Below are 15,000 nucleotides of genomic sequence, written 5' to 3'. Positions count from 1 at the left end.
GGGGTGATCTGAATACCAGTTTATTCAAGAAGGAATGTTGGAAGAACAGTACATTACATAAAGTATCCATCCCCAGCATACGTTTCAAAATGCAGTGAAGAATCAATATTTGTGTCTCTAGATTACATATGGAGGATGGGCAGTATGAGAACGCACGAACACAGATGAATTTTATACAATTTTTATAATCGGAGGGTATAGACTGGGGGAGATTGAGCAACAGATGTCTGAAAGTAAGCTTATGAGATCTAGCAACAAAGGGAAACTCATCTGTCTGGGTGAACACAGTGTATGGATATGATACAGAGGGTTTTTTCAAGAATAAGATTGTCCTTGCATACATGCTGTATGTCACTAGCACAAGTGAGATTATCAAGGACAGCTGGAAGATTATGAAAGCAGATGTAAATCTTAGAAATAAGTAACGAGCCGTCTTGCACATTTTAAGAGAAATTGTAACCTAAAATAACTACTTTGTAATAATGTGAATAAAACTGACATTAAGAAGTTTGAAAAGATAGGCACATTTCTATGTAGAACATGGTCCTCCTGTAAGTATATTAATAGACAATCTGAGTTTATACACCCGATTTCGACAGTTATTAGTGCAACACTTACACTGATTGCAGGACTAAACACATATATATTGCTACTTGTGACTCCTGCAGTGGATACTATGTTGGAAAAAACGACAGACAACTAAAAGAGCCTGTATCAAAACATATGAGTGATATTAGTCTACAAGATCTGAAGAATCAATTAGTGAAGCATTTAACTGTAAATAATGGGTCATACCTTTTATTTCATGGTTTTACAAGTTATAAAAGAAGGTATGAGAGGAAGTAACATTTTTTGATGAGACTAAAAAACGAGATGTATTTGATACTTCGACTTCAAGTCGACTAATCACGAGGCTTGGGTAGTAGAAATTTGCAGTTAAAACCTGCCTTAAAATGGCCTAAACTTACTAGATTTTTATGAATGAATATCTCATCAGTGAAGATACTTCATAGTATGTGGAAGGGACTTTTTTTTTTTGAGCATTTTGATTGGATGAAAGAAAGGTTTTAACTGCGTATTAGATGATGGATTTGGGATTGGATAATGGACTTCTGAATTTCCTGATAAAGATCTGGAAGAGTTTTGGTTTAATAGATCTGAAGAAGGGTCATAAAGACCTGAAAACGCTTCTCTTTTATGTCCGTGGTTTCAGCTTTTTATTTTTATTGGTTTTATGCACGATTCCGTGGCGGCCACACTGATTTTAATTTTGGTGCTTTATATATATATATATATATATATATATATATATATATATATATATCTATATATATCTATATATATCTATATATATCTATATATATCTATATATATATATATATATATATATATATATATATATATATATATATATATATATATATATAAAATGTGTGTGTATATGTATGTATATAGTCTACATTAAGTCAGCGAAAGTTTAAAAAAGTGAACGCTGATTTTATCAACCCCGTGTAAGCGAAAGCTTAGAATCCTGAACACTCGAAACAGGCATTTTTTCCCAGGGGGAAAAATCGCTGTTCCACAAAGAAATAAATAAAAACTTTAAAACATTGCATAACGTGGGGGGCTGTGCCCCCCCACACCTCCCTACTTAAATATATCAACTCTGAGATCGCACTACAGTGACAAATGGTAAAGTAACTGAGGCGGCCAAGTGACTTCTTTCCCAGGGAAAAAAAATTGCTTGTATGCCTCTTCACTGTTTTGATGATGTCCTTCAAGGATGCATCTGCAGTCCTTACAAATGGGTAGTCCTGTCGTCAGGCAGCCCTTCGGTCGGCCGGATTCCAAAGTCTGGGTCTGGCTTCGGCTGGTGTCGCACTTCACCCGACGTCATCGCTGCAGTTTTTCGGGTATAAAGGCATCAGCCGACGCCATTTTCCTCAGTCTTTCTTGCCGCGTGGCGCCCGAAGCAGAAGCTGTTCGCAAGTGCCGGTCGGTCAGATCCAGAGATTACTACTACCGAATACTACTTCGAAGACTTCTAAAAAGCTAAGTACCCCGTTGGGGACTCTTTCTTGCCTCAGCCGATGTCAGAGAAAGTGAATAACTAACTTGTGGGAAACAAATACCTCATAAAGATTTCCACTCCTACTGCTTACCTTGTTTAGGCCCAGACCACGACGTAGCAGCTTGTCTAGCCTGTGCTTCTTTTAACCGACGGACGCTTAGACGTCGGTCGGAGTTTGCTGAGCAGTTTTTCGGCTCTGATTTTGCCTATATTATGCCGTCGAATCCTCCGACAACACAAATTACCAAAAAACGCAAAGAAAAGGACCGACACTCGCGGTTTCGGCCGAAACCGCGGTTAAGCAAACCGCGAGTGTCTCTGTTTCGGCCGAAACCGAGCAAGCGGTTCTTTCTTCAGCCGAAACCATGCCTTCTACCGAGGCCTCTTCTAACCTGGTAGAATCGGCTTCTGAAATCCAACCTTCTGTTGCGGTTTCTCAGGAATTATCAGACACTATTCCCTTGGATATTTCAACCCCTGCACGTGGAGCTGCTAGGCCTCCTGCAGCCATGTCTATTAAGGCCTTTGCCAGGGCTAAAGCAGCCAAAGCTTCAAAAACGGTGCCTGCCAAACCCCCCTCTCACAGGCCCAGCACCAGTTCCCATGTGCTTTCTTTGGCTGAGGATCTCATTTCTTTAATTCGTGGATCCCAGCCTCATCCAGACAGGACCTCTCATCCACCTCCAGAGAAGAGGCCTAGAGCAGAGCCCCCTGAGCCAGTATCCACAGATGATTCCTCTGATGACTCAGAACATACAGACCCTCCTGAGGCTCCTTATTCCCCTTACGAAGACACTGATGCTGAAGAGTCCATTCCTTCAGCCTCTCCACCTGAGGAATTTTCCTTTGGGGAAACCTTGCATGCTATGAGGGAACAATTTCAGTGGCAGGGCCAAGATTTCTCAGACTCCAGAAAAGGCTTAGAACCTTTCTACATTTGCCACAACATAGGCCTTTAGCTATACCTCCAGTTCTTTCTGTTGTAGATGATGCATTTAATGATGCTTGCACTGCTCCTGATTCATTACCTCCGGCCCCTGCTAAGCCCGATAGGTTCTACAGGGTCCCGGACACTCATCACCATTTATACAAGGCTCCTTTTGCAGATCCAGAGACTATCTCCCAGGGCCCTAAAGCTGTAGCAACTACATCTACTAAAAACCCCCTCCCCTCTGAAAGGGAATCCAGGTCCTTAGAGAGATGGGGTAAAAAAAGTTTACACCTCTGCTACTGTCAAAGCTAGGGCTTTGAACTGCCAATTTCATATGATTCAATATCAAGAGTTTATGCTTTACCAGTTAACTAAAAAGCTGTCCTCTGAAGAATCTTTAGATAAAAAATATGTTCAGGAAATGGTACATAACATACAGCAGGTTAGTAACCATTCTTTAAAATGTGGCTATGATGCACTGGAGGCTTCCTTTAGATCAGCCATGACTGGCACAGTTATCAGGAGACATGCATGGTTGAAAGAGCAGGCATTACCAGACCATGTCAAATCAAAGCTTTTGGATGCACCCATGGACAAAGTCAATTTATTTGGTTCCCCTGCACAGCAGGTACTAAAAAAATGGAAGAGAAGGCGAAATCTGTACAAACAGTGAAAGATTTCTTACAGGTTCAACCTCCAAGGTTTAGCAGGAACTGGCCCTCCAAGAATTGGTCCTTTCCGGACTCCTCTAAGACACAGAGAGGCAGGAATAGGCGCTCAAGAGGCAGAAACCAATCCAGGGGTGCCTACAGGGATGCCAGTGGCAAGGTAACAACCAGCGAGGCACGGACGCAGCCACCACCACTACAACAACACAATCACAGTGACTTGGCTGTGGCACTGCCTACCAGGGAACAACTGGAAGCACCCTTAGGCGGAAAGCTAACCTTATTTTCAAAGAACTGGCATTGCATCACAAGGGAAAAATGGATTTTGCAAACTATAGACCAAGGTTACAGGTTCCATTTCCATACTCTACCAGGAAAGAGAGGAATGCCAAACCTACCACCTACTCAAAGGACAGAAGCTCTAAAACAAATATCTCAATTATTAAGAATGAGAGCTGTGGAAAAGGTACCATCTATGGAACAAGGAAAGGGATTTTACTCCAGACTCTTCCTGGTACCAAGAAAAGAGAGCAAATGGAGGCCTATTCTCGACCTGTCCGCTTTAAACACATTCCTCATTGTTCCAAAATTCAAAATGCTGACCCTACAGCAGCTTCTTCCCATGCTGGGCAAGGAGTCTTGGCTTGTAACTCTAGATCTCAAGGAGGCATACCTGCACGTCCCCATACGACCAATTTGCAGAAGATACCTCAGATTTCTTGCAGGATCAGAGCATTATCAATTCTCAGCATTGCCCTTTGGCTTTTCTACTGCGCCCAGAGTGTTCACGAAATGCCTGGCATCAGTAATCGCTCATTGCAGACTTCAGGGGATCCAAATTTATCCCTACCTGGACGACTGCCTGATACAAGCGGACAACAACAAAAGCAAGCTAACAGAAGACTTACAAAGAGTCATTTACCTGCTGCAAGCCCTGGGATATACAGTCAATATAAAAAAGTCAAGGCTGATTCCATCCCAAAGAATAACCTTTCTGGGTGCAGAGCTGGACACATCAAAACAAATGGCATTCCTAACTGCAGAAAAGAAAGAGCAACTACCTCTCTACTTGGCATTAACAAAGCAGAACCATCTAACTGCAAGAAAAGTACTACAAGCCCTAGGCTTCATGGCATCCTGCATAATTCTGGTCCCTCATGCCAGACTGCATATGAGAAAGCTACAGAGGTACCTAAAGAATTTGTGGTCCCAACACAAGCACAGCCTAGAAACCAAAATTCCAATAATCCCATGCCTGAAGCAAGAGTTCCTATGGTGGGCTCAGGCCTGTCAATCAAACACAGGATTGCCCTTCTGCAACAGTCAACCAAGCCAAACCATCACGACAGATGCCTCAGACCTCGGTTGGGGGGCACACATGCTGGGCAAGTGCATACAAGGCTTATGGGCTCAAGACCAGCTGTGCCTGCACATAAATCTAAAGGAAATGCTGGCAGTAAAATTGGCAATCCAGTCATTCAGACCATTTCTCCAAGAAGGTCAGTTGATGATAAGGACAGACAACACCACAGTTATGTGGTACATCAACAAACAGGGAGGCACACATTCATATCCTCTGCCGGCTGGCACTGGACGTATGGGATGTATCTCTGAGCTACAACATTCAGTTACAAGCAATTTTTGTACCGGGAAAAGAAAACATTCTAGCAGACATATTAAGCAGAACTACCACAGATGCCCACGAATGGATGCTGCATCCGGACATCTTCAAAGCCATCACAAGAGAATGGGGATTACCACAAATAGACTTATTTGCATCCCCACTCAATCACCAGCTGAAGAAATTCTGCACAAGGACGTACCACCCACTTGCTTGGAAGGTGGACTCCCTATCTTTCATTTGGAAAAACCTGACAGCATACGCATTCCCACCACTTCCTTTGATGCACAAGGTGCTTTTGAAGATCAAAGAGGGAACATCCAAGGATCATTCTGATAGCTCCAGACTGGCCAAGACAACATTGGTACCCATTGCTGAGGAGCATGTCTCGGGAACAAATATGGACACTACCCCTGATCCCATTACTGTTAACACAGAACAACTACAACATCCTGCATCCAAACCTGAAAACTCTGCAGCTAACTGCCTGGAACATAACATAAGAGCAATTAACCCAAATTTATCCCAAAGGGTTGAAGACATAATCCTTGAGGCTCGTAGACCTTCAACAAGAAAGAATTATGCAGCAAAATGGAAAAGATATCTCATTTGGAGTACTGCAAAGGGAGAAGATGTGGCACTGGTAAACATAGCCAACATCCTGGAGTACTTGGCAGAGCTCTTCCATACAGGCCTGTCCTATTCTTCCATCAAGATACATGCATCGGCTATTTCAGCAGAATACAGCTTGGATCCTCCTGTCTTCTCTCATCCTCTGCTCAGACAGTTTCTGAGAGGAATTAAAAATGTAAAACCTCCCAGGAAACCACCATTGCCAGCATGGGACTTGAACTTTGTGCTAGAAAAATTGACACTCCCTCCTTTCGAACCAGCAGCAACAGCAGAATTACAATACTTTTCCTGGAAGACTGCTTTCCTGCTGGCAATCACCTCAGCAAGAAGGGTCTCTGAACTACAGGCATTAATGGCAGTGCAACCCTTCCTGATCTTCCATCAAGATAGTGTCCATGAGAACAAATCCTACATTTATGCCTAAGGTGGTATCCAGAGTGTCTTTAAATCAGGCTATCCACCTACCTACATTCTTCCCCAACCCACAGAACAGGGGAGAAAGACTCTTGCATACCTTGGATGTACATAGACAATTACGCTACTACCTGGACAGGACCAAGTCCAATAGAAAAACTGACCAGCTTCTGGTAGCATATGCAACAGGAAAGGAAGGAAAACCAATTTCAAAACAGACAATCTCCAAATGGATAGGAAATTGCATTAGATTTTGTTACTCCTACCATGGAAAGAAAACTCCAGAGAACATCAGGCCTCACTCCACAAGGGCTACAGCCACTACCACAGCTTTCTTACGAGGAGTGGCTACCAAGGACATTATAGAGGCTGCTACTTGGACCTCCGTGCATACATTTGCCAAGCATTACAATTTACCTTTATACTCTAGATCCCGAGCAGGTTTTGCCACTGCTGTTTTGCAAGGGATCCTAACTACACCATAATCTCTCCTTTTTCCTCCTCGCCTAGTTTAGCTATGGTATTCTACCCATTTGTAAGGACTGCAGATGCATCCTTGAAGGACATAGTACAGTTTTGTACCTACCATAAATGTAGATGTCCGATAGGAATGCATCTGCAGTCAGGATTACCCACCCACCTTCCCTCTGTGGTACTCCTAGGGTATTTGCCATCCTTCAGCTAGCTTGGTTTGGATCTATTATGGTGTATTTGTTTGTATATATGTACATACATGCTTATTTTATGTGTTTGCTCTCTACTATTTGGAAACATTGGCATTTATCCAAATTTAGCCATCCAAGAGGGCACCTGGCATCTGGGGCAAGAAACACTGAGGAAAATGGCGTCGGCTGATGCCTTTATACCCGAAAAACTGCAGCGATGACGTCGGGTGAAGTGCGACACCAGCCGAAGCCAGACCCAGACTTTGGAATCCGGCCGACCGAAGGGCTGCCTGACGACAGGACTACCCATTTGTAAGGACTGCAGATGCATTCCTATCGGACATCTACATTTATGGTAGGTACAAAACTGTACTTTTTGTGCTTTCATGTTCGATCAAGACTCATTCGAAGGATTGCGTCTGCGATTATATAATAGGAACCCTGTATGTAACGTGTGTGTGTATATATATATGTACACACACTAATATATATATATGTATATGTACACACACGCACATTTTATTTTATATATATATATATATATATATATATATATATATATATATATATATTTCTTGGTCCCTGCACCTCCCCAAGCAGCTTGTATGCTATGCCATCACTGCCACCAGTAGTTGCATGTATGCTGTCATGCATGCCAAGTCTCCTGGCCAGGGCAATTGCTCCTTGATGCAGATGTACTTGACACCTGCAGGAGGGCTGAAGTGCAGCAAGCCAAGCTGCCCCCCCCCCCCCCCCCCCCCCAAGTGTTGTAGACTGGTACTGGCTGCTTTGTTATATTCTCCTTTAGCTTTTTTACTTTTTTTGTGTAGTGGGTAAGCACTAAGCGGAGCAGTTTTCGTTGTGACTTGAATGACAAAGTATATGTACTACTGAGAACATTTGCATGGTGTTCAGAGCAAGTGTTTTTACTGACTGCTGTAAATGTTTTAAAAAAGCAAACTTAAAAAGTTGCATTGATGGTTTTACATAAGATGATGATTGATGGTGGCAGAGTATTTAGCTGCGGTGCAGAAACTGACAACTGCCAGAGTCCGTAGATAGGAGTGTGAAGTTGGTTGTGTATGATGGCTGTAAAAAGTAATGGGAGTTTAATACAGTTGGACATTGTTGTAAAAAGGTTAATTGATGCAAGTAGAAGTGAGGGTGGGTTTTGTGGCAGTTCAACAGAGACTATGTAATGGTAGAAAACTGTAACAATTGGATATGTGGAGAGTTTTAACCATAAGCAGTTAAGAGCAGCCATGTGATAAGGGTCCTGAATCTTGCTTTGCAAAAGTGGTATATAGTGAGGAGAGGAAGTAGTGCAGGTTTTGTGCAAGGAAATGCAGTGCTTTTCATTTGAAACAGCTTGGTACTGTAATGACATTAAAAGCACAAATTTGTCGTATTTCATTTTATTCAAGGGCATACTGTGCTTTTGTTTAGTATAATGTTGCAAAGCAAGGCACTTTACATTTCTGAAGATATTTTTTTCAAGTGTCTTCTATCAGTGAAGCGTACATTTCCAACTTTACTGTCACAACAAATTTAGGTACTTGTTAAGATCTGAGCCGTAATAAGTGGATCTAAAAATGTAACAATTGTACTGGCAGGTCTGCTTCTCCTCAGTATGGCTTTACGATCATGAATCGATTGAATATGCATAACCTTGTTGAGCCAATAAATAAAGATCTGGAATTTCAACTTCAGGAGCCTTTTCTTCTGTACAGAAATTCAAACTGTAAGTATACCCATCCTTGTATTTTCTGTCTCAAGCAAACATTAAAGTTTATCACTGTGGCAGGTTACAGCTTTGTACATGGAGCAAGATTGGCATAGTTCTAAAGTTATAATTTAGTGTAAAAAGTCTTATGATTTTATTTTACTTTTATTTCAAATGTGGCAGCAGGTCAGCCGTGTAAATATAGCAAACAAAAATAATTGTTGTACAGGGAGCCATTTTGTCTGTCTAAACTGAAATTTGAGTGCTTTTACTCCTTACCATTCCGTGCAACAGAAAACCATTCTCTACAGTGGAATTGCTGTAAATGCTTAGGTTTTCTGTTACTTGTAACAAGTGTGATTAAGCTCCCATTGAGTCCTTCTCCTAATGGTAAATTACCTGTATTTTTAGATGGGACTTCACCTAAATTCAGATATTTGTTTCATGTGTGTGCGTGTGTTTGGTCCTCATGCCTTCTGACCAGCTGGCCTGTCTCCAATGGAACATGACTCGTTTGTTCTGGAGTTTCATCTGAGATCCAGGCGAAAGCTTCTTTGTAGGGCTGGCATTCATTTAGTCAACTATTAGGGTGTTTATTGACATACTCCCCACCCCTGAATAGGGAGTACATGTGATTTGCATCATTGCATTAGCACCCAGTGCTTTCCCCATGTGAGCCTATGAGCTTAACATCTGCTCTCAGGCTACAAACTTCTCTCTTTGATCTCCTTGGGAGAGATTGTGCTAGTTTGTAGCCTTGTTCCATCCTACTCACGCCCAGTAAAGACACATCTGTCATCCTCTACCAACTCCTTTAGGTGCCAGAGCAGCTGTTTGCACTTTGCTGCCTGGGCCATAATCCAGGCTTTATCCCTTTAATCTAGAAAAAATATTCTCCACCCTGTAGACAAATGTGGTGGATTTTAAATGCTGGTAATTTTCAGGATTTTTTTTCCTGCAGGCAGAGAAATATGAAGGCTATATATTTTTTATTTATTTATTTTTAAACGTGGGATTATCCTGCCCCTTGTGGGTTAGTTACTCTCATAATTTCAGAAATCTTGAGCCATGGTAAACAGTGTTGGCGATTCTTCCTGTGGTTGTATATTGACTATAGCCCAGGCAACCCTGGTTCGATTAGTGGCTTTGGGCAACTGATGGAGCGGATGGATGATGCATCAGTGTCTCTCTATGACTATCTTTGATGGATGCCAGGATGTTCAAATGGGGTGTAGTTTAAGGGTGCTAAATGGGCCTGGCTGAACTGTTGCAGAGGCAAGGCGATACATTGCTTGCTCACATTACATGCCCATACCCTCCCTGGCCATACCACTTTGCTACACATGAAGGGGGGAAATAAAGTAGGTCATAAATGAAACCCCCCCCCCCCCACCCCTCAATGGATGTTGTGATATGCCAAGCTCCTTGTAGCCTAGAGATCTGTGACCGGCTCCAGCAGTACCAGATAAAGTCTGTGGGGGGAGCAAGTAGTGAGCTAGTAGACCTGACATCATGGACTTGGAATTAATTCTCAAGTTAAAATAAGCTAACTGTTTCAGAAGTTAAATATCAACAACTAAGTTTAGGAAGCTGTTTTTGGTATAACTCTGTTTCAAGGGAGGGGCTGTCTGCTTCAAATCTGGCACTAGAGCCTGGGAGGTACCCTTATACCACAGATTCTGTGACATAATACAGGAAGTGTCATTCATCCGAAAGTGGGTATGGCTCTTGATCTGCCCATGTAGACAGCTGGTTTAAATGGAGGACAAGTTTGTGTACAGGTAAAAACACACACACACACACACACACACACACACACACACACACACACACACACACACACACAAGCGTGTGTGTGTGTGTGTGTGCACGCGTGTATAATATGGGTCCATTTCATAATGTTGAGATTTCACAATCTCAAAACTTTGAAAACTGACTCTCATACTTTTGAGATTGTGGAATCTTGAAATGAAGAAAAAAAACTTAAAACAGCAGAACCTCAGGAATCACATTTTTGCCCCCTGCAACTTAAATATACCAACTCCGAGATTGCACTACAGTGAAGAGAATGGTAAAGTTCCCTTTCTGTATTGTATGGCAATCTCCATTGACAGTTTTTGAGATTCCGCAGTTTCGAACTTCTGACCATCGATATTCAGAGCTTCGAGGTTGTAAAATCTCGACATTACGAAGTGGATCCATACAATTAAAATGTGTGTGTGTGTGTGTGTGTGTGTGTGTGTGTGTGTATAAAAAGTGTACACACCCCTGTTAAAATGCCAATTTTTTGTGATATAAAAAAAATGGGACCACAATAAATCCTTTCAAAACTTTGCCCACTTTTAATGTGACCTATAACCTGTACAATTGAGTTGAAAAGCAAACCAATATGTTGGGGGGGATTTCAAGTACAATAAGCTGGTTGCATAAGTCTGCACACCCATAAACTAATACTTTGAGTCACCTTTTGATTTAATTGTGGCATTCAGTCTCCTTGGGTAAGTGTCTGTCAACATGGCACATCTTGACTTGGCAATGTTTGCCCACTCTTCCTTGCAAAACGATCCAAATCTGTCTGATTGCGAGGGCATATCTTGTGCACAGCCCTCTTCGGGTAACCCCACAGATTTTTCTATTGGATTTAAGGTCTGGGCCATTCCAAAACTTTAATTTTCTTCTGGTGAAGCCATTCTTTTGTTGATGTAGATGTATGCCTGGGGTCAACCCAGCCACTGGGGATGCACAAGCCAGTGCATTTCTTTGTGCTGGTCCCAAGCCCGGATAAATGGGGGAGGGTTGCGTCAGGAAGGGCATCCGGCGTAACATTTTGCCAAATCATACATGCAGACACCAGTACAGAAATACATACCAGAACGGTCGAGGCCTGGGTTAACGACTGCCACCACTACTGTTGGCCAACTGGGTGCTGGCGGAAATTTGGCTACTGTTGGCTGAAGGAGGAGAAGAGGGGGAAGGCATGCCCGAAGGCAGGTAAAGGCTATGACTGTGATAGTGAGGGTCGGAACTTTGAATGTTGGCAGTATGACTTGTATAGGGAGAGAGTTGATATGATGGACTGAAGGAAGGTTGGTATATTGTGTGTGCAAGAGACCAGATGGAAGGGGAGCAAGGCTAGGTGTATCGGAGGTGGTTTCAAATTGTTTTCTCATGGTGTGGATGGGAGGAGAAATGGCGTAGGCATTATCTTGAAGGAACAGTATGCTAAGAGTGTTTTGGAGGTGAAGAGAGTGTCGGATAGAGTGAGTTTTATGAAACTGGAAATTGATGGTGTAATGATGAATGTTGTTAGTGCATATGCTCCACAAGTTGGGTGTGCGATGGATGAGAAAGAAAAATTTTGAAGTGAGATGGATGAAGTGGTGATGACTGTACCCAAGGGTGAGAGACTGGTGATTGGAGCAGACTTCAATGGGCGTGTTGGTTAAGGGAACAGAGGGGATGAGGAAGTGATGGGTAGGTATGGTGTTAAGCAAAGGAATGCACAAGGTCAAATGGTAGTGGATTTTGCGAAAAGGATGGACATGACTGTGATGAATATGTATTTTAACAAGAGAGGGGGGAGCATAGGTGACGTACAAGAGTGGAGGAAGATGCACACAAGTGGGTTATATCTTATGTAGAAGGGCCAGTCTGAAGGAGATTGGAGACAGTAAAGTGGTGTGGTGGCAGGGGAAAGTGTAGTTAGGCAGCATAGGATGTTGGTTTGTAGGATGACATTGGTGATCAAGAAGAGGAGGATGAGTGTGATGGCAGCACCAAGGATCAAATGGTGGAAATTGAAAAAGTGTAATTGTGAGGTGATGTTCAGGGAAGAGTTAAGACAGGCACTGGGTGGCAGTGAAGAGTTACTGAATAGCTGGGTAACTACAGCAGAGCTAGTAAGAGAGATGGCTAGAAAGGTGCTTGGTGTGACATCTGGAAAGAGGGAGGAGGACAAGGAGACCTAGTGGTGGAATGAAGAAGTACAGGAGAGTATACAGAAAGAGGTTGGCGAAGAAGTGGGATTGTCAGAGATAAAGAAAGTAGATGAGTATAAGGAGATGAGGTGCATGGCAAAGAGAGAGGTGGCGAAGGATAAGGCATATGGAGAGTTGTATAAAAGGTTGGCCACTAAGGAGGAAGAAAAGGACCTGTACAGATTGGCTAGACAGAGGGACCGAGCTAGTAAAGATGTGCAGCAGGTAAGGGTGATAAAGGATAATGAGGGAAACGTACTCACAAGCAAGGAGAGTGTGTTGAGCAGATGGAAAGAGTACTTTGAGGGGTTGATGAATGAAGAGAATGAGAGGGCGAGAATGTTGGATGATGTGCGGATAGTGAATCAAGAAGTGCAATGGATTAGCAAGGAGGAAGTAGGGATAGCTATGAAGAGGATAAAGAAAGGAAAGGCTGCTGGTCCAGATGACATACCTGTGGAAGCATGGAGGTGTTTAGGTGAAATGGAAGTGGAGTTTTTAACTAGATTGTTTAATGAAATCTTGGAAAGTGAGAGGATGCCTGAGGAATGGAGAAAGTGTTTTAGTACCGATTTTTAAGAATAAGGGTCATGTGCAGAGCTATAGTAACTACAGAGGGATTAAACTGATCAGTCACAGCATGAAGTTATGGGAAAGAGTAGTGGAAGCTAGGTTAAGAAGGGAGGTGATGATTAGTGATCATCAATATGGTTTCATGCCAGGAAAGAGCACTACAGATGCGATGTTTGGTCTGACTGTTGATGGAGAAGTACAGAGAAGATCAGAAGGAGTTGCGTTGTGTCTTTGTGGATTTAGAGAAAGCATATGACAGGGTGCCTAGAGAGGAGTTGTGGTATTGTATGAGGAAGTCGGGAGTGTCAGAGAAGTATGTAAGAGTGGTATAGGATATGTACGAGGTTAGTGTAACAGCGGTGAGGTCTGCGGTGGGAGTGACGGATGCGTTTAAGGTGGAGGTGGGATTACATAAAGGATCAGCTCTGAGCCCTTTCTTATTTGCACTGGTGATGGGACAGGTTGACAGACGAGATCAGACAAGAGTCCCCATGGACTATGATGTTTGCAGATGACAGTGTGATCTGTAGTGAGAGTAGTAAATGGGTAGAGGAGACCCTTTAGAGGTGGAGATATGCTCTAGAGAAGAGGAATGAAGGTCAGCAGGACTAAGAGTATGTGTGTGTGAATGAGAGGGAGGATAGAGGAATGGTGAGGATGCAGGGAGTAGTGGTGGCAAAGGTGGAGGAGTTTAAGTACTTGGGATCAACAGTTCTGAGTAATGGTGAGTGTGGAAGAGAGGTGAAGAAGAGTACAGGCAGGATGGAGTGGGTGGAGAAGAGTCCCAGGAATGATTTGTGACAGACTGGTACCAGTAAGAGTGAAAGGGAAGGTCTACAAGAGGGTAGTGAGACCAGCTATGTTATATGGGTTGGAGACAGTGGCATTGACAAAGCAGGAGTCGGAGCTTGACGTGGCAGAGTTGAAGATTAAGATTTAGTACTGGGTGTGACAAGGATGGACAGGATTAGGAATAAGTATATTAGAAGGTCAGCCCAGGTTGGAAGGTTTGGAGACAAAGCCAGAGAGGCAAGATTATGTTGGTTTGGACATGTACTGAGGAGAGATGCAGAGTATATTGGGAAAAAGATGCGAAGGATGAAGCTGCCAGGTAACAGGAAGAGGAAGGCCTAAGATGTTTATGGATGTGGTGAGAGGACATGCAGGTGGTTGGTCTGACAAAGCAAGATGCAGAGGACAGAAAGAAATGGAAACAGTTGATCTGCTGTGGCGACCCCTAACGGGAGCAGCCGAAAGAACAAGATGTATGCATGGGGTCATTGTTGTGTTGAAAGTGAAATTCCTCTTTAGCTTTCTAGCGGACACCTGAAGGTTTTGGGCCAAAAGTGACTGGTTTTTGGAAACTGTTCATAATTCCTTCCACCTTAAAGCCCCAGTTCCAGCTGAAGAAAAGCAACCCCAAAGCATGATAGTGCCACCACCATGCTTCACCATGGGGATAGTGTTCTTTTGGTGATGCAAAGTGTTTTTGCGCCAAACGTACGTTTTGGAATTGTGGCCATACAGTTCAAACTTGGTCTCATCAGACCATAACTCATATCCCACATGCTTTTTGGAGACTTGATGTATTTTGCAAATTTTAGCCGGAACTGAATGTTTTTCTCTAAGGAAAGGCTTCTGTCTTGTAATTCTACACCATAGTTCAGACATATGGAGAATACGGGAGATTGTCACATGTAGTACACAACCAGTATTTGCCAGAA

The 15,000-nt window shown here is 42.9% G+C and overlaps 1 protein-coding gene across 1 annotated transcript in view; it reads left to right on the top strand.

The window, feature by feature from the left end:
- The window catches only part of DCP1A (decapping mRNA 1A), a 1,118,752-nt gene that overhangs the window by 90,928 nt on the left and 1,012,824 nt on the right, over positions 1 to 15,000 (top strand). Inside the window, exon 3 of the mRNA XM_044077482.1 lies at positions 8,617 to 8,744. Within this exon, the coding sequence (XP_043933417.1) occupies positions 8,617 to 8,744 (128 nt within the window). The remainder of the gene's footprint in view (positions 1 to 8,616; positions 8,745 to 15,000) is intronic.

The sequence above is a fragment of the Protopterus annectens genome, chromosome 7.part0 (genome assembly GCF_019279795.1).
Source record: "Protopterus annectens isolate FY-2018-M chromosome 7.part0, PAN1.0, whole genome shotgun sequence".
Classification (NCBI taxonomy): Eukaryota; Metazoa; Chordata; order Ceratodontiformes; family Protopteridae; genus Protopterus; species Protopterus annectens.
The sequence above is the reverse complement of the archived record's forward strand: the minus strand, read 5'-3'. Positions and strand labels throughout refer to the sequence as shown.